Source organism: Argopecten irradians, chromosome 8 (genome assembly GCF_041381155.1).
Source record: "Argopecten irradians isolate NY chromosome 8, Ai_NY, whole genome shotgun sequence".
Taxonomy (NCBI): Eukaryota; Metazoa; Mollusca; class Bivalvia; order Pectinida; family Pectinidae; genus Argopecten; species Argopecten irradians.
In genome coordinates this window covers 13,845,038-13,864,192 of record NC_091141.1, presented here as the reverse complement: position 1 = coordinate 13,864,192, position 19,155 = coordinate 13,845,038, and the positions used below count along the sequence as shown (strand labels likewise).

At 35.0% G+C, this 19,155-nt stretch overlaps 1 protein-coding gene across 1 annotated transcript; it reads left to right on the top strand.

Moving 5' to 3' along the window:
* Nucleotides 1-368: 368 nt before the first annotated feature.
* LOC138329438 (caspase-2-like) lies at nt 369-19,031 on the top strand. Its single transcript, XM_069276449.1, has 9 exons — nt 369-503; nt 1,048-1,213; nt 1,629-1,920; nt 3,756-3,847; nt 4,231-4,434; nt 9,112-9,355; nt 9,595-9,684; nt 12,120-12,232; nt 16,489-19,031. The coding sequence occupies exons 2-9, from the start codon at nt 1,079-1,081 to the stop codon at nt 16,639-16,641; spliced, it is 1,323 nt and encodes a 440-aa protein (XP_069132550.1). The 5' UTR covers nt 369-503; nt 1,048-1,078; the 3' UTR covers nt 16,642-19,031.
* The last annotated feature ends 124 nt before the right edge of the window (nt 19,032-19,155 follow it).

Here is a 19,155-nt window from a genome sequence, read left to right as displayed (position 1 = left end):
TCAATTAGAAATACAGAAGATGAAATTGAGAATAAAATGTATATTGGAGTAAAATACGAAAATGGTGAAAACATATTGGGGGAACCCATATTTCGTATGTATATTACATGTATGTTATGCAAATACAAGAGTGTCTCAGAAATATATATAAAAAAAGTTAGGAGATTATATAATTAATTACTTTTTTATTTTATTTTCATAACATAACATTTCAATGATGCCAATCCATGTCTGAGATTATTATAAGAACATCAAATTTACCAACGTTATGAAATATAGGAGATTTATAGCTATATAAATTACATGCATGGTGGATGTGTATATGGTATAGGGGAGGTAACTCCTACAACACCTTCCTAAAGTGACGGAAAGACCCGAAGATTATCGAGATCTATTTATAACTTACGGGAAAAATGATAAATTCCCCCTTTTTTACTTTCACTTTGGAAAAGATGGATTGTAAAGCCAAGATCAAAGCGAAATATGACTGACTAAGTATACAGGTATATGCATTTGGTAATTTTAAAGTAACGAATACACACAGATGGATTTAGAGAGTCATTTTAAGATCAAACTTAGCTAATTATAATGCAGTCGTCAGTTTTGTTGTCTACAACAAAATACACAAACCACGATCATGTACAGTACACAGCTGGTAATGCGTATATTGTAGTGTATTACCAGTTTTAGTGTAGTGCACTCCTGGGTTACCTCACACTCAAAAACTTTATCATGTTAGTTACATGTACTTTTGTTCAATTTTAACAGATCTACAGTAGAAAGTGATTTATACATCTGTGTAGGCATTAAAATATTTCTAGATTTCAACTGATAATACATGTACAGTACATGTACATCGAACCTTAAATAATTCTGTAGCATGTATTATCCATGCAATAAGTTTGCATGTAAGCAATGATATTGATTGTAATCCATTATCTCAGACCAGCTCTGTGAAATAAATGCATGCAGTACAAGTACATGTACATATATCTTTCAGATGATATTTCACAATAAGTACCATGCATTGATGTTGTATGCATTTAGTTGCAGTCGAATGCAGAGCTAATACCTTAGCATGGAAGCCAAACATATAGAGGAGTTGCGACGAAAGTTTCGGTTCATTGTAAACAACATTGGGGATACTGAAGAGCTATGTGATCAACTGTTATCCCTCGGAGTGTTCGATGAAAACTATGTGGAGAAAATATTGGTACTACATAGTCTTATAATCATTGGTTATTTTTTCAGCTGTTTTCTGGATATGGTGTACATTCCAAAATGTATAGACGGAAGTTAAAATGTTCATGGTTGTCTCAATATATTATACATTCTGGTGATATATGCTTGAAAATGAAGCACAAAAAACCTATAGCCAAAGCAGTGAAGACAAAATATTTGTATTGTCTTTATACACTTGTATTTTTTTACATTCATAAAGGTTTTGGCTGAAAACTGTTATTTTTAGAACTTATTCTCAAAAAATTCAGTAAACATACCAGATTATTACGAAATATTACGCAACATACAAACAAATGTATGATGTTCAAATTTTACAACATACCAATGTTCATTATTTATGGAAAATGTTATGTATTATAGTATATAAGATTTTTGTTATGTTCTAGTTGAAAAAGCCAGCACCTAAAGAGCAGACAAAGGAGCTCCTTTACCTGTTAAAATTTAGAGGCCCACTGGCTTACAGCAGATTTATATCTGCTCTGCAGAATAGTGGTAACAAACATGTGGCTGATGAGCTGATGGAACCGGACAAAAGACCCAAGATGGCAAGTCCAACCCAAGTCCAACCAACGCAGGTCCAACCAACCAAAGTCCAACCATCTCAAGCCCAACCATCTCAAGTCCAACCATCTGATCAAACACCATCAGTAGCTCAACCATCAGATAATGAGGATACTTGTAAGCACATTATATATTCTCGAAGAGTCAGGATGACCTATAATCACTGTGTTTCATCTCTGTCACATTCAAATATTAAAGTCATGTGCATTGTAAAAGCTTGCAGGATTTGGCAGGGGACATATATTGATTCAGCAATAATACTCAGATTGTTTATTCAAACATTGTTTATGCAATATGGTGCGCGTCTGACATCTGCTAGCAAAAATAACTGTATTTACCAGTGATAATCCGGTTAAATCCTAGTTAAAATAAACTTTTCATTCATTTACCATTCATTTCAAGGTTTTCTCTCTTCAAATTTATTCACACCAGTCTTATGTGTACAGTTGTTTTTACTGCTGAAAATTTCCATTCAAAATGCAGTTTTTAGATAACTGATTTCACTGTATCAAAATACCAGTTATTTCAGTTTTATTCTGAAGCAGGTCTTGTAAATAACCTTTCTGATATCTGCTCTAGCTGTTACCAATTAGGCCAAAAAATATATATGTCTGTTTAGGGTTACCCCCAACTGCAGGTTTTTTTTTCTCACTTTTCTACGAAAAAAAAAAATAAAATAAAAGTAACCCCGGTAGGGATTTCAATCTCAAACTCCGGTTCCAGCCATTATGTTAGAGTGAAAGACACTTAAAATAAAAAATCCTGACCTAATTATAACGACCCTATTTTTTTTTTTGCCAATGTAACCCTAAACAGACATTTTTTTTTTTGGCCTTATCAAATGGTAGCATCAACAGTACTATTGTACATAACCATAGGACAGATCAAGATATTTGGTACTAGCTTTCACTTTGGGATTTACTTTTCAATTGATGCTGTTGTTTATTTGTTTGTACAATATGATATATCATGGTTGATTATGAGGCCCTAACATATCTTATATTAAAGTAGTATATAACCTGTGAAACAGTTATGATATAGGCTATAAATATCCCATCATAATATAAAAAGGAATCATATGAAATTTGAATTTTTAGATATAATGATGTTTGGTATCTCTTTAGTTCACATGACCTCTAGATATTGTACTTAATTCTTGGACCTCAAAGTTGACATGATTGTAACCAAATTTGGCCAGGAAAATCCTCAGGGGAAAGGGGAATAGACTTTTTTCTGATCCCTCTAGGACAGCAAAGACATTGAATTACATTATATAGAAGAAGTGAAGTATACAATAAGTCTTAAAGAGATTGTACATGTAGCCTATCCAACCCCTGCAACATTAAATGAAAGTCAAGGTCATTCTTGTCCTAGCTTGAATGAAAGTCATTAATGCATTCTTTTGCATGATTACACTTGGTATCATTGCATGCTACATGCCCAATATCGGGTCTCTAGAGCTCTTTGTTATTGACGAGAAGTTGTTTAATGATTTTAGCCTTTTTGACCCCTGTGACCTTGAATGAAAGTCAAGGTTATTTATTTGAAAAACAAAATGGTAGTCCTTCATCTAAGCATACTACACCTTAGGCCTTTCAGTTATTGAGAAGAAGTAATTTGAATGAAAAGTTTATACACATGGCACGCCGACGGATGAAGCATGATGACTATTTAGGTCTTTCTAACTCATTTGGTCAGATTTAACTCACAACTCATACACAGATTATCTTCAAAAACCCTCTGGACATACTTTTCTGGATTTACATATATTCTAACTAACTGGCACTAAATTCATAAGGTAGCCAGAAGTGGCCATGCTCATGCTGAATCTTTGATTTCCTCCTATGAAACATAATTAATTTTGAATGACTAATTTAAAAATTGATTTCATTAAAATATTATCCAGGGATTAAGTCTTTGTTGTAAGATAATGGCAAATACTCTATTTGTAGTTAAAAGCTGGCCGTATCAAGGAAAGGAATCTGTAAAGAAAAGAAAATGTACAGAGGAAGACCAAAGGATCATCTTATCATCCAGTGGAATGGTAGACATGTTTGTTTTGTTATTTTTGTCATAATTTTAAATTAAAATGTAAATTATATGGATTTATAGATTTATATGTGGTTTATATGTACTGTATGTTAAATAATGCTATAGATTAAGTAGTAATGTGGTCATGCAAACATATCAAAGTCTTTAAGGAAACATTTTCAAAAACAGTATTTCATGATCTATATACTTAAAGTTCAAATTAAGTACATGTATGCATACAAGAAATGAATAACTAATTAATATTTGTATTAAAGTTAGTTTTCAGTATAATTTTTATGCTGCTATTTTTTGTTATATTGAGACTATGAAAGGGGATATTAATGTTATGATATTCATTCCATTTAGTTATTAGGTATACAATATTTATTTTTGTAGATTTACAATATTACACCATTTACACAAAAAGGCTTTGTTCTTCGCTCAAAATGCCAGCAAGCTACAAAAAATAGAAATGCAAACGACGTGAGCATTGGCCATTATATGGATGTGTGCAACACAGACCTAGATACAATGATGAAATTTTTGGATTCACGGATTCATCCTAAATGTTCTTCAAAGCTTGTGAACAATACTGCTGAGGTTAGTAATAGGACAGTGCTGCTCTGTAGTTTTGATGTATGCTCAAAAATATATATACTTATATTATAAATATATTAGCAAAAATTCTACCATTTTTATGTTAGATAAATTTACTCCTGAATGTTCCTAGAGAATTTTGGTCATCTGACCCATAGGATCACCATGACTTAAAGCCATCACGCTTCATCTGTCATCTACTGTGTGTAAACTTTTGCCAACCATTCTCAGATGGTGGGCTATTCAAATCGCCTTTGTAGGTTCCCCTAACTTGGGCCCAAGTAGTGTCATCTTAATTTTTGGATTGATCGGAAAAACAATATGGCCGCCAGTCAGCCATCTTGGATTTTGGCAGTTGATGTTAGTTACAGCTATTTCTCAAAAAGTACTGAATGGATCCGTCTCAAATTTCATTTGTAAGTTCCCCTAGGGATATCAGAGATCATGGTGATTTTCAGACTGATTGGAAAAATAATATGGCCACCAGGCAACCATCTTGGATTTTGGAAGGAAATGTTTGTTACTCCTATTTCTCAGAAAGTACTGAAGGGATCTATTTTTTTCATATATATAAGTTTCCAAAGGGCCTTAGGTGTGTCATGCTGATTTTTACAGTGATCGAAAAAACAACATGTCCATGACAGCCATCTAGAATTTTGGTATTTGATGTTTGTTACCGCTAAAGTACTGAAGGGATCTGTCTCAAAATTCATATGTAGGTATCCCTTAGGCCATAGTTGTGCATATGCAGTTTGGGACTGATCAATTAACAATATATTCTTTAGAATGGCTGAGATGAGTTTTATCAATATATTTTGATGATTTTGCGAGCGCCCGAATGCGCGAGATTTTTTGTGTTTGAGGGGTTCATGGGTCTTCCCCGGGAAAAAATATTACGATTTAGAATGGCTAAGATGAGTTTTACGATGCATTTTGATGAATTTGCGAGCGACTGAAGGCTCAAGATTCTTGTGTTTGGGGGGTCCGGGGGACTCCCCCGGTAAAAAAATACGATTTAGAATGGCTAAGATGAGTTTTACGATGTATTTTTGATGCTGTGAAACAGCATTCTTAGGTACGCTCGGAGAGCCTGTGCACAACTAAGTAATAAAACCACTCCACGATGAAAATTTAATGTTGTTTTGTTCATTTTATATATTACTTGATAGTATGAATAAATCGAACCTCAGTATTCAAAAACACAAACATTGAATTTGTACATACATATGCTCCATAGACGGTATGTTTTAGAGCCTGTGCACAACTAAGTAATAAAACCACTCCACGATGAAAATTTAATGTTGTTTTGTTCATTTTACATATTACTTGATAGTATGAATAAATCGAACCTCAGTATTCAAAAACACAAACATTGAATTTGTACATACATATGCTCCATAGACGGTATGTTTTAAGTGTTTCAGTAGGACTCATATGATTTATGATATACCTCCACGCGTCCATGTATCGGTCCCAATATTCACGAACAACGCCTTTCTCGATGTCTTCCTACGCGGCAGACTTTCGGTGGATTTTGGATTGTGTATGTTTTTTTTCAATTTTACGTAATTCATGCTACTGATCGATTAATGTAATGAAATGTTAGGAAGATAATTGCAAAAGAAAGTTCTTATAACGGTTATAGAGGTTTTTGTTTCGGTTACATTGACGAACTATATCTCATGGTATTATTGCGCAGTAAAAGTTGATAGTTATGTGGCTCCTCCCATATTCTGTCACTGGGAGCTAGTTATGCCTTTTGTTTATTGACAACTGCGTTATTTTGAAAGAGAAAAAGGTACAAAATTTATCAACATAAACTTACAAAATATAATGATAATATATATATATATATATATATACGAGCTTATACGAGCTACTACGTAAGAGTGACAAATGCATTTATATTGGCGTGTAATGTACGGTAGCCTTACGAAGACTTGCTAAAGTCCGATGCTCTTGACGTTATCGTTCTTATTAATTCAAAAGAAATTTGAGTGTTATAAGTAACCAAATAATGTACCTTTAATTGGGCAAAAATATCTGGCCATGATTTATTATTATTCAAAAAGTCGGCAAAGCAAAAATCACGACAATATGTTCTTCACGATAATATGTCGCCAACCAGTACAGTAACTATATTTATACTGAGAGTCTTACGAAGACATTACATGAAGTTTTTTGATGTTACCGACTAGCGTTCATGTGAATTTAAAATAAATCTGAGTTTTGTACGTAACGAAAGCTCTGGCCTTGATTTAGAAGTCAAGTCGTCAAAGCAACCCATGTTAGTTTGTTAGTTTTCTAAAAAGGAAACCAAAACCAGAGATTTAAATATAATTTAAATCTCTGCCAAAACATATGCGGAAATCGTAATATTTCTAACGTTATATTTTTCCGAAAATATTCTTAAATGTTAAGTGGATATGAAGATACGGCTATGTGAACTTATGATTTTTTGTCTTTGAAGAGAAATTGATGAAATTGATAATTTTAGTAATTAATAAAGAATTATAAAAAATGAAACTCGGATTCTGACCAGTTTTATTGGTGTTGAAATCGTTATTTCAGAAATAATTTAAATATAAAATTTATTTCAAAGGAAAATGCATTATTCAACTTTTTGTTCTTGAAAAAACTTTAAAATATCACAAAAACAAATACGTATACTGTTACTATATTTTGTTAAACTCCAAATTCTTTATTCCTTTGTTTGAGTCCTTCATTCACAGCATCAATGAGTGGCCTTGGCACTTTGATAAGGATTTTAGAGCGTTCTTACCGTGATAATTTTTTTCGATTTAAAGTAACCTGCATTTATGAATGATAATTGTGATAATTGTACATGTGTCGTCATATCCTTGTGCAACCCTGCTCGATCTGAACAAACCGGCTTCACATCATCAGCACATTGTTTTGTAAATCAAAATAATAATGAATTAAATTGTCTTGCTAAGACATATAAACAAACTAATCTTTTAAGAGACATTTTTTGAAATACAAATGTAGTACGTAGAATCCCTTAATTGACAATTTAGTGTAGATCATGTGTATTGAATTTCTACTATTAAAGTATGGTATAATTAGTATTATATAGGAATCTTTAATTATTATTTATTAAAATCTTCAAAACTTAATGTACGGTATTTGAGACATACTCGTGTTGTGTCTCCAGGGCAAATATCTACTTGTCAGCGACGTAACAATCTGGTGTATAGAAAAGTTCCTTGTTGTTATATAATTTTATGTTGTACTAACATGAGTAACTTGTCATTTGTACACGTATGCGATATCTGATCAGTATATAATGGTGCTGGCCAGTGATACATACAGATATATATATATATACAGAGTAGAGGGACGTATAGCGGACACAGCCCGTGTCTGATCCCATTTTGGGGGCCAACCACAGCATTACTCTGTAACCATGCTTACACGTATATTGTAAGTTAAAATGTACCACACGAAATAAAACGTCCACACAACATTGCAGTCCTTCTTCAATTACAACACAAAATCGACATGAACCTCACGAGCCATGGAACCAACAAAAGCTACATCCCACTTCTGACACAAACGAGAAAATAATCATTTTATTATAAAAGGTTTGAACATTATGTGCTTGAACGTTTTAGGAAATGCGCTGCGCAGCGGAAATTTTTTAGAATGAAGTACAAAAAATATGCAGGAGGACCCTTTTTTCTTTAAAATATGCATTTTTAGAACATTTCAGTCGGCGAAAATGGGGGGGGGGGGGCAAAAAGACATGTTTGCCCCTCACCCCGTCCTGGGGAACGGGGGGGGGGGGGGATGAGTGGCCCCCCGCTTCCTACGCCCCTGAATCTTCAATATGGCTGACTGGCCAACATCTTGCTTTTAATTGGATTTTGAAAGTAAAGTTTGAAAAGCAGAGAAATGATCCCTCTATCAATTGTTAGACATAGATCATTCTTTGGTGGTCGCCAATATCCCTCTGGGATGTCTTGTAACGTTTTAGAGTTCTTCGCAAATTCCAACACTTGAATTTAGCTAAAACTTGCCTTTAATGATCCTGACATAGTCCCGACCAAGTGTTGTTCATCTCTGGGTCAATCCGAAATCCATGATGGCTGCAATGGCAACCATCTTCAAAACACATTTTGAACAGTTCAACAAGTGCAACTTGCCCGGAATGATCCAAACAGGGTCCTGGAAAAAGGCTGTTATTTGTCTGGTTGATTCAAAATCCCATTTAAAAATTCTTCAACAGTTACTGATGCTCAAACATTTGTATTCATTGAAAGGAAAGACAGTCCAAATTATTTTTAGACCACATGCCTTAGCATTTTCCTGTTGGAAAAAGTCATTGTATTGAATTCAAATAAATTCAGGAAAATGTACAGCAATTCTACAGATTGTGGAATTGATGTCCTGTAAGATAGATATAATTAATGATTGTTATATTTGTTTGTTTTGACTGGTAAGCTTACATGTATATTGATAAAAGAATATGCACTTTGATTGTATGATTAAAAAAAACAGGTAAAATTTTATTTTTGAAACATCTACATAGAATACACAAACGGATATCGTATATTGTGATGTTTGAACTATATTCCGTCTTTGCATATTACTGTTATTTGCCATTTTCACTTTTAATGTTCCAGAAAATAATGTTATCTTTTTTATTTTCTTCAAAAGGAGTATCAAAAGAAATTTGAGGAAATAATCCGAACGAATGATGATGATCTTCGTAATGCTGGCTATTTTATGATGTTTTGTCTCTCCTGTGGAATCCCAGGATCGGGATATGGCCGGATGCTTGACACAAACCAGCAGTGTGTAGATGTAGACAATATAATAAAGCCTTTAATGGTTTGTGAAGCATTAAAGGGCAAACCCAAGGTCATTGTGGTCATCACCATTCCAGATGAAAACTTGAAAGGTAAAGACCATTTTCATGTTTTAGCTCACTGTCGTCAGATGAGGAATATCTAAAGTATTTTTAGATTGTGAAACAAATATCGACAACTGAAATCATATTTTGTATCTGCATTTTCTATGAATCATTTTCACAATTCTGTAAAAAGTCTTATACTGAAAAAATTGTAAAGCTAAACTTAAATTGTAAATATAGAATCTTAAAATTGGTAGCATTTTACTTGACAATCCCAATATTTCCAGAACCAGAAGCAGACAGAACAGAGACAGATGCTGGGGTAGACCATTCCTCAATTAACGAGGATGATTTGTTTGTGTTTCACGTACATCATGGTGAGTAGGGTTTATAAAACAATTTGTCATTTATTCCCAGAGCAAAGTTGATGTAAATATCATGGATTGATATTTAAATATATGGGTTTTGTATTAATTATTGTTAAGGTTATCTGACTCGACACTGAGTACTTCAGGGCATTGTCATTTGGTCATGCCTCTTGATATTAGTGTACTTATAATTATTACACTGCAATGACATATGGGGGTAAGGACGACTCCATCAGCAATTATACTTCTTTCATGCTGAAATCAGAAAAAAAGTTTTTTAGCTCACCTGGCCCGCGGGCCGTGAGCTTATGTCATGGCGCGGCGTCCGTCGTCGTCGTCCGTCCGTCCGTCAACATTTCCTTTAAATCGCTACTAGTCATAGAGTTCTGCATGAATTGTAACCAAATTTGACCACAAACATCCTTGGGGGAGGGGGAACAGAACTTGTATAAATTTTGGCTCTGGTCCCCCAGGGGCAGGAGGGGCGGGGCCCAATAGGGGTAGTAGAGGTAAATCCTTTAAATCGCTACTAGTCATAGAGTTCTGAATGGAATGTAACCAAATTTGGCCACAGACATCCTTGGGGGAAGGGGAACAGAACCTGTATAAATTTTGGCTCTGACCCCCCGGGGGCAGGAGGGGCGGGGCCCAATAGGGGAAATAGAGGTAAATCGTTTAAATCGCTACTAGTCATAGAGTTCTGCATGGTTTGTAACCAAATTTGACCACAAACATCCTTGGGGGAGGGGGAACAGAACTTGTATAAATTTTGGCTCTGGTCCCCCTGGGGCAGGAGGGGCGGGGCCCAATAGGGGTAATAGAGGTAAATCCTTTAAATCGCTACTTGTCCTAGAGTTCTGCATGGATTGTAACCAAAATTAGCCACAAACATCCTTGGGGGAAGGGGAACAGAACTTGTATAAATTTTGGCTCTGATCCCCCCGGGGGCAGGAGGGGCGGAGCCTAATAGGGGAAATAGAGGTAAATCCTTTAAATCGCTAAAGTCATAGAGTTCTGAATGGAATGTAACCAAATTTGGCCACAAACATCCTTGGGGGAAGTGGAACAGAACTAGTATAAATTTTGGCTCTGACCCCCCCGGGGGCAGGAGGGGCGGGGCCCAATAGGGGTTATAGAGGTAAATCCTTTAAATCTCTACTTGTCCTAGAGCTCTACATGAATTGTAACCAAATTTGGCCACAAATATCCTTGGGGGAAGGGGAACAGAATTTGTATAAATTTTGGCTCTGATCCCCCAGGGGCAGGAGGGGCGGGGCCCAATAGGGAAAATAGAGATAAATCCTTTAAATCACTACTTGTCAAAGAGTTCTGAATGGAATGTAACCAAATTTGGCCACAAACATCCTTTGGGAAGGGGAACAGAACTTGTATAAATTTTGGCTCTGGTCCCCGGGGGCAGGAGGGGCGGGGCCCAATTAGGGGTAGTAGAGGTAAATCCTTTAAATCGCTACTAGTCATAGAGTTCTGAATGGAATGTAAACCAAAGTTGGCCACAGACATCCTTGGGGGAAGGGGAACAGAACCTGTATAAATTTTGGCTCTGGTCCCCGGGGGCAGGAGGGGCGGGGCCCAATAGGGGAAATAGAGGTAAATCCTTTAAATCGTTACTAGTCATAGAGTTCTGCATGGTTTGTAACCAAAATTTGGCAGCAAACATCCTTGGGGGAAGGGGAACAGAACTCGTATAAATTTTGACTCTGGCCCCCCCGAGGGCAGGACGGGTGGGGCCCAATAGGGGAAATAGAGGTAAATCCTATAAATCACTTCTTGTCCTAGAGTTTTGTTTGGATTGTGACCAAATTTGGCCATAAACATCCTTGGAAGAAGGGGAACAGAACTTGTATGAATTTTGGCTCTGACCCCCTGGGGGCGGGAGGGGTGGGGCCCAATAGGGGATTTAGAGGTTAATATTAAAATTCCTTCAGAAAAGAAACAATGAACCTGTATTCAGAACATTGCTTGGCATTACAAACCAGGTGAGCGATACAGGCCCTCTGGGCCTCTTGTTTAATTAGCTGTTATAAGTATATATCTACATTTACTTGTCACTTCTACTATATAAATTAACCAAGGCAAAGTGAAGTATATGAGCGTATAACTGATACCCAAAAAGTGTGACCATTATGACGTTTAATCTCGTGGATTAAATCGTTGTTGATAAAGGGTTTTCGTGGTCTACCTTAAACAATTTGTTAATGCAGAGACCAAAAAAATGAGTTGATAATGTAAATATACGTATTAAACTATCTACCTATGGTATCTATTGTCTATATAAATGTCAGAGCTTTGCAGACAATCATCTCATAATGCGCTAGCACGCATTATGAAGATTGTCTGCAAAGCTCTGGCATCCATATAGACCATAGATGCCATAGGAAGACAGTTTAATGCTTCGATTTCGATATATTTTATCCCATTTTCAGGTGAAAGAGGTCCTTGGATACCTGGAACAGATCAGATGTGGTTCATGCAGGCCTTTCGCTATATTATTTATACACGAAGCTACAATCAGCACCTTTTGGACCTTATTGATGAGGTAGGTATTGGACGGAATGTGTGGTACAATGCCATTATCACAATCGTATACATGTTAAAGTATTGTTATTTGTATGTGCATGTAATGGAATAATTTTGTCGGTAAATGGATGGATCACCAGCTGTCATTTAAATCGCTTATTGTATTTGCATTTTTTATATTGTATGCTATGACGTTTATTCAAGCCTTGAGGGACCGGTTCCACTGGCGTTTAGGGACGATTTGCAAACGGATTGCTAACGATAATTTGCTCATATTCGCTGAACATCCGCAATATTCGTAAATCGTACTTGTGTCGTTCGCCAAACATGTCCGCAGTTGTCCGCAAAGGCATGTTTTTCCTTTTCCAAGGATTTTTGAACTGCAAAAAAAATTTGATTGCGGAAATCATTCGCATTAGATACTCAACACATGCTTATTATATCCGCTGTTACTAGTTGATGTTCGTAATTTGTAGTGAATGCATATTGAGTTAGGCGTTTCTATTATGTCTGTTTTGCAATTTTTTAGAGCAATTTGCGAATGCATAACAATCGTGTTACGTATACCAAAATTACTGTATAAAATATGGCAGAAATCGACATATCTGTCTATTATTTCCAGTCCGTCGAGAAGTACAGATGAGTAGTGGGTCCTCGGCAACATACCAATGTAGCATAACAATGACAACAAAGCCATGCAATTGTTTCAACGACAGAGATGAAAACGTTGTCTGCTTTGATTTGAGTTTTAAAATAGACTGGACCGTATTTGTATCTGGAGGAGGCAGAATGGGCATGCAGCCTGCTCATCTTTGTTGTAGTCGTGATGTTGTGTAAAGCGATACCGAAAGACTCGAGCGCGCTTGTTGTACCACTGCAATTCAGGAGCCCAACATGCGCAACACAAATGTTCTTCCGCTACACTTGTGCCTTGCATTATCAATAGATCCGTAATGTTGCCGTAACCCTCGTAATGCTTCCAATCTGTTTCCTCAATATACGCATTATATATTCATAATTGTTTGTTACATATCCGCTTTAGCGAACGATTTTACCGATTGGACCCCTCACGGGAGAAAACCTGTTATCGTATTCGCTTTTATTCGTGAAATATCCGCACTTTGTTTATCATAAATGTTGCATTACGTTATAATGCGTTTATTAATTACTAGAATATCCTGTAATTATTACTTGGAAAGTTATTTTTATTCAGCTTTGTTGCGGATGACAACGAACGGCTGAAATTTGTAAACTAAAATCCATCCGTATTAATAGCTAATTAATAGGACCGGGCCTTCATGGCTTAAGACCCTGTTTAAACTAGTGAATTTTCGAATGACTATATATCACTTCGTAGGTGTACTTAAACATAACGTAGTTGATACAAAGTGTCTAAGTATATGTCCTAACCTTAGATATTACTGTTGACTCGTAGATTGCAGTGATGTTTGTAAATTTTGGCAAAATATGCGAAAGAATTGTACGCTTTTTTGCTGCAAGTCCACAGAGTTCACCATGACATTATATTTACACTTGCTAGACTTGGTCACTATACGCTAATACTAGCCGATTTTGTTTACCATAACTGCATGGTAACATTGAACTTTGAACTTGCCTAAGGAAATGTTCTGTGCAACGTAAAAGGACTACTTTTTTTTTAAAAGAAACACATGGCTTTGTTTACATTTTGACGCAACATTACGTGTATATTGTTGTTTTTCATAGAATTTTGGAAAAATGTAAACAATATATACATGTTTTATATTTATATATGATTTAAACAATTTTTAAATCAACAATTGTATAAAGAAACGGAAAAATATCCCGACCGGGGCGACGTGCTTTCATTTTTGTTAAAAATGATGGGTGTCAAATGTAAACATTACCTCTGTGCCTATGTTCGTCCTACGATCGAGCCTTTGGGGTGGACGGGTGTGAGACCCTCTGATAGAGGTCAGTTATAAACATATCCTCTTGTCTTTGTTCTTTGAGTATTTAATCATGTGTATTATAAAACATGCACCGCTAATAATCCACGTGTTGACAGTTCCGCGTCACCACAAATACATTGTATCCATCGAACACAAGTGAATTTGTTTCATCTATCGATGGCGATATGGATCTAAGCGTAGATTATATAATCACATGGCTCCCAAGGATGTAATATCCGTCAAGTCAGACGACATCTCAAACACATTGAGCTACTTGAAAATCGGTGTTTTGCCAACTTCGGCAAACTAAAGTGTGTAAGCGTGCGTCAGCTTCGCCTCGCTGCACAATAACGGTCACCGAGTTCACACATGTGGCCGTGTACAAATTCTTTATGTTATTACGCTATATATTAACTTTTAGCAAAATTGAATATATATTTAAAGTTCTGATCTGATTAAATAAAATTATCTCTGAAATTTACTTTGTTTGTCATGTTTATTTTACACTAAAATATTGAACTTTTTTGTCGTCGCGGATGAATAATTCTACCTTACGTGAAGCGTCACCATTCGCTGTTCAAATGAGTAAGCTCCTCCCACTTTTGACCGACTTTTATTGAATAATTACGTCACTTTCAAATGACGATTTTATTGCATAAAATATAAATAAAAAGTCGTGTGAGTGTAAATATAGGGATTGGATTTTGTTTTTATGTTAACCATGCTTGTATGGAGCAATTCCTCTAAGAATATATTCAATATGGCTAACGCGCCCCATAGAATATATTCTTAGAGGAATTGCTCCATACAAGCATGGTTAACATAAAAACGAAATCCAATCCCTATATGTTTACTATTGTTTATAGTATCTGTACGGCTGTAGATTATATAATGGACAATACTATTTCTATATAGTAAAGGGCATTTTCATTCATCTCATATAACGTCTATTGTATACGTATTTGTTATTTTCTCCAAATAACAATGTCATTATATTTTACTGATGATTTTTCGTCATGTGGTAGGAGCGATGATTTGACCGGATACGAGACTCATTACACACGAGTCCTTTTTGACCTTGTCAGGAAAATGGAAGAAGTGATATCTAAGCATACAAAAAATCCTTATATAGATACACCTGCGTTTGCGTTTTATGACAAGAACAGGATATTACGTTTACTTCAGTTATTTACTGTATATGATAATTATCTGTATAAGGTTATGGTCTAATGGTCACAAAAAGTCGTATTTCACACAGTAATGGTGATTTTACAATACTCAGTCATCAGAAGCTACAAGATTGCAAACAATAGATACTAATACAGCGAGATAAGCCTGTGTGCTAATGGAGCTGTTTTGATTGTAGGCTTATTTTTCTGTTGTATCTTTTCTGGTGCACAACTCCATAAGAACGGTCTTGAAAGGACTGACGATGACATGTAAAGCGGAAATGAAGAACTGCTTACTACATGTACCTTTCTGTCAACTGTTTAACTCTTTAAGCGTTGGCTTTGTTATGATCTGTTGTTGCATGCTATGCATGTACGACTGGATATTATAAGAATTTAAAGCGATAACAAGACTAAAACCTAATGTTGAACAGAGCAGTAGTAATTCATCAAGTATAGTCTCGTTCCAAATTCATAAACAAGAATGGTAGGACCCATCACTTACATGACTGACTTTCTCTTTTACAAAGATATTGCCAATCTTCATTGAGTCCCAAAGTTTTGATACATATTATATAAAGTGCATTTATGGGAGCATCGCTGACGCTAATAATTTGAGCCATCCGAGATTCCAAGTGCAAAGTCTTCGTAGTTAAAAAATGGTACTTACTCTACGAAAACTGGCAGATAATCCAGATGTTACGGACATGTCGACAGGGGTTACAACATGTATTGACGAACATGATGCTTCCATCCAACGTCACGAATTGTGTTTTCCAGCTGAATGTGGCAACAACCGTATATTGCTACACCTTTTGTTTTCTTACTCAAAATTAAAATTATCTATGCTCAGCTTAATAAAGGATGAATAATTGATTCATCTTTGGTCGATGCAGCGTACCTTTTGGGGTCCAGATATATTGGTAGATTGTTAAAAACATTAAACGTTGGGAGGTAGTTTTGGGAACGGACATGAAAAATATTGCGTGGCTACGATACAGTTTTAACGCAATAATAATTCGTTCAAACGCAATGATTTTATTTCTTTCATGTCCGTTCGCAGCCTCTGTAGGCAAACATGAGAGGGTTTTTTTCAGATATATAATGAGTGATAACAAAAATGTTTATTGCAAGCTAATGACCTTGTGAGATATTCTTTTTTGCATTCATTTCAGGTGAATGAACTGATGAGAAATGCTCTAATAAGCAAAGAAAATAAAACCCGAGGACATGTTGGAGAGGTCAAAGTTATACAAAAGGACACCCGGAAAAAACTCTACTTCTTTCCCGGTCTAATCAGTACTGTACCTAGTCAAGCATCGAACTGAAAAAAGTGGTATAGACATTTACACACACGCTCTGCTTTATAGTAAAGATGGAGATTCTCTCTCGGAGATCCGAATATCAAACGAAATACTCTCATCTGCATTCCTTGGAGATGTAAGGCTCATGTATACAGTAAATCTGGTGGTATTGTATAACGTGATCAATCCAATATCATTGTACAAGTATGTTCTATGGGTAACTGTGTGTCTTGTTGTCAGCATGCGTATTTTACAGATCAGTGTAGATGTTTTGTACTAAATACAGAAGTTGAATATGTATTTTGACAATAACTCATATAATGACTAAAGTTCCTATAGTCTCTATTAAGAGAATATTGTAAACGCTTCATTGTATAAACCAATAGATTTACAGCCCAAATTTTCATTTCAAACGTTGAATAAATTAATTAACATTTGTGTTTATACAATGTACCATCTAGAGAAACAAATGGTAGGATGTTACAGTTTATAGTGTCAATGATGTTTTGTCTGTTTGATGCAATATATATAATTTACATTGACCTTGAAACTTACACATTTTCGCACTTTACAAAAATCGAAAGAAATCTTTCTTTCAACTGCAGTTTGCTATGATGAACTGATAAGGTAATTAATTCATTTCACTTATAGTAATTCATAGACATCTGGATTTGCTAATCATTCTTAGGCCTAACATGAATATACCGCATTTATGTACAAATTTCGACTTTTTGCAAGTTTTCAAACAATCATATTGTTTTTTACTGAAATACAGAAAACCAAACACCAAAAACACAATGATTTATTGACTAGCACATACTACAATGTAAAAATCAAACATACAACAAATAAAAATATATTAAATGATAACCTTATGAACATATTACTTGATCAGAACAAAGACAACTGTATTGACTAAGCCTGTTGTTTAATCATTTTTAATATTTTTATGAAGTCAAATTTGTTGAAATTTAATTATAACAGCCATGTATTATTGGAAGAATTAGCAATGAACTATTTCTCAATTTTAGCAACTGAATTATTGGAAATCTCAAAGTCATGATAGATGTTAACACGACTACTTAATTTTATGCCAAACACGTTATATTATAAGACTGAAAAGAAAAAAGATACAACTAAATGGTGTACATCTAAAATGTTTCATAAACAAAATGGATCTTGTTAACAGTCATGCATATTCAGATTAAAACATGCAAAACCATGAATGTGGAAACTAAATTATTCTTCAAAAGAATTGAAAATACAAGGATGGACAAAGTATCAATCAGATCATCAACAAGTTGGATGGTATTTACTACAGACTAGAAGTCTCCTGAATTAAACCCAAGTCTTACACATGTAGATAAAGTTCCTCCATTGTTATCATTTCACCTACTTATTGACATCATAATAAACAGCAAATGGTGTAATCACTATGGTTATTTTCAAGTTTCCTCAAATCACCAAGTTTATTGGAAAATATGTTTTTGTGTTAAATTGCTAACCATGGAAAGACAATGTAGCAGTTAAAAAAGAATTTTATGTCTTTTGTTTATTGTTATTTGAAATGACAGGTGGCGACAAATGTTTAAATCACTGAAGTATGCAGATTTGTTGGATTTATATTTACTTCTAATATGACATTCTTAAATATGTCCTTAATTATCTTCCTCGATACTATTAATTATGGTGGGTGTTATTTTTTTTTGTGTTACAGTGAAAAACTACTAGTTGTTATTTTTTGCGCGTTAAGGCGTCAATGGTTCTTAATATACTAAGAGTGGTTTTGAGTCAATTATATTATATTCGATATTTGAATGAACGTCATTAATGTTTCATAATTGGTTATCGAATAACGGCTTATTTCCGCGAAGGCGCGAGAATAGCAAAAAATAGTCGCCGATAATGAATTTTGTGTAAGACATTTTCCCCCATCTAAATCATTGATTAAATGCTAAAACTACGCACAAGCCTACAATTGTATAAAAATGATGGTTTTTATATGAAACTGCTTATGAAACATCATATTTGTATAAGGAAATTGTAAATAAAAAATAATGAAATATAAAAATGCATGGCATTGCATTGGTGTTGTTTCGAAATGAGGCTATACAAACTACATGTATATTATAACGATAATTTATTCAACAAACTGTTATTGATTGAAATGTTTGGTATACCTATAGCTATGCAAGAGAAATAAACTTACGGACGAAGCACAAATACTAAAAATATGATGAACGCTGGAATTCGCTCTCACACAAACTAATTAGTTCAATGTCGTGATACAAAGGTCATAAAACATGTTGAACAACAACAGTGGCAGTAAAAATCCGTAAAAGATAGAATTATCTCTGTCAGTTTTATACATAATGTAACATTCGCTACAATGTTAAATAAAGTGAAACATTGGATACATTTCGTCGCGTTAAATATTCATCTGTTTCCTGGAAGATGTGGCCATGTTCGCCGACAGAACACTGACTTTAGTGGGCCATACAAATCCTAGTAATAGACAGAGTCGTGTAGGCGTTAAGC

Excerpts from the sequence above, each read along its gene's own strand:
- LOC138329438 (XM_069276449.1), top strand. The coding sequence starts at position 1,079 with ATGGAAGCCAAACATATAGAGGAGTTGCGACGAAAGTTTCGGTTCATT. Across the intron at positions 4,435-9,111 it reads TTGTGAACAATACTGCTGAG|GAGTATCAAAAGAAATTTGA; the intron begins GTTAGTAATAGG and ends TTTCTTCAAAAG. Across the intron at positions 9,685-12,119 it reads TGTGTTTCACGTACATCATG|GTGAAAGAGGTCCTTGGATA; the intron begins GTGAGTAGGGTT and ends TCCCATTTTCAG.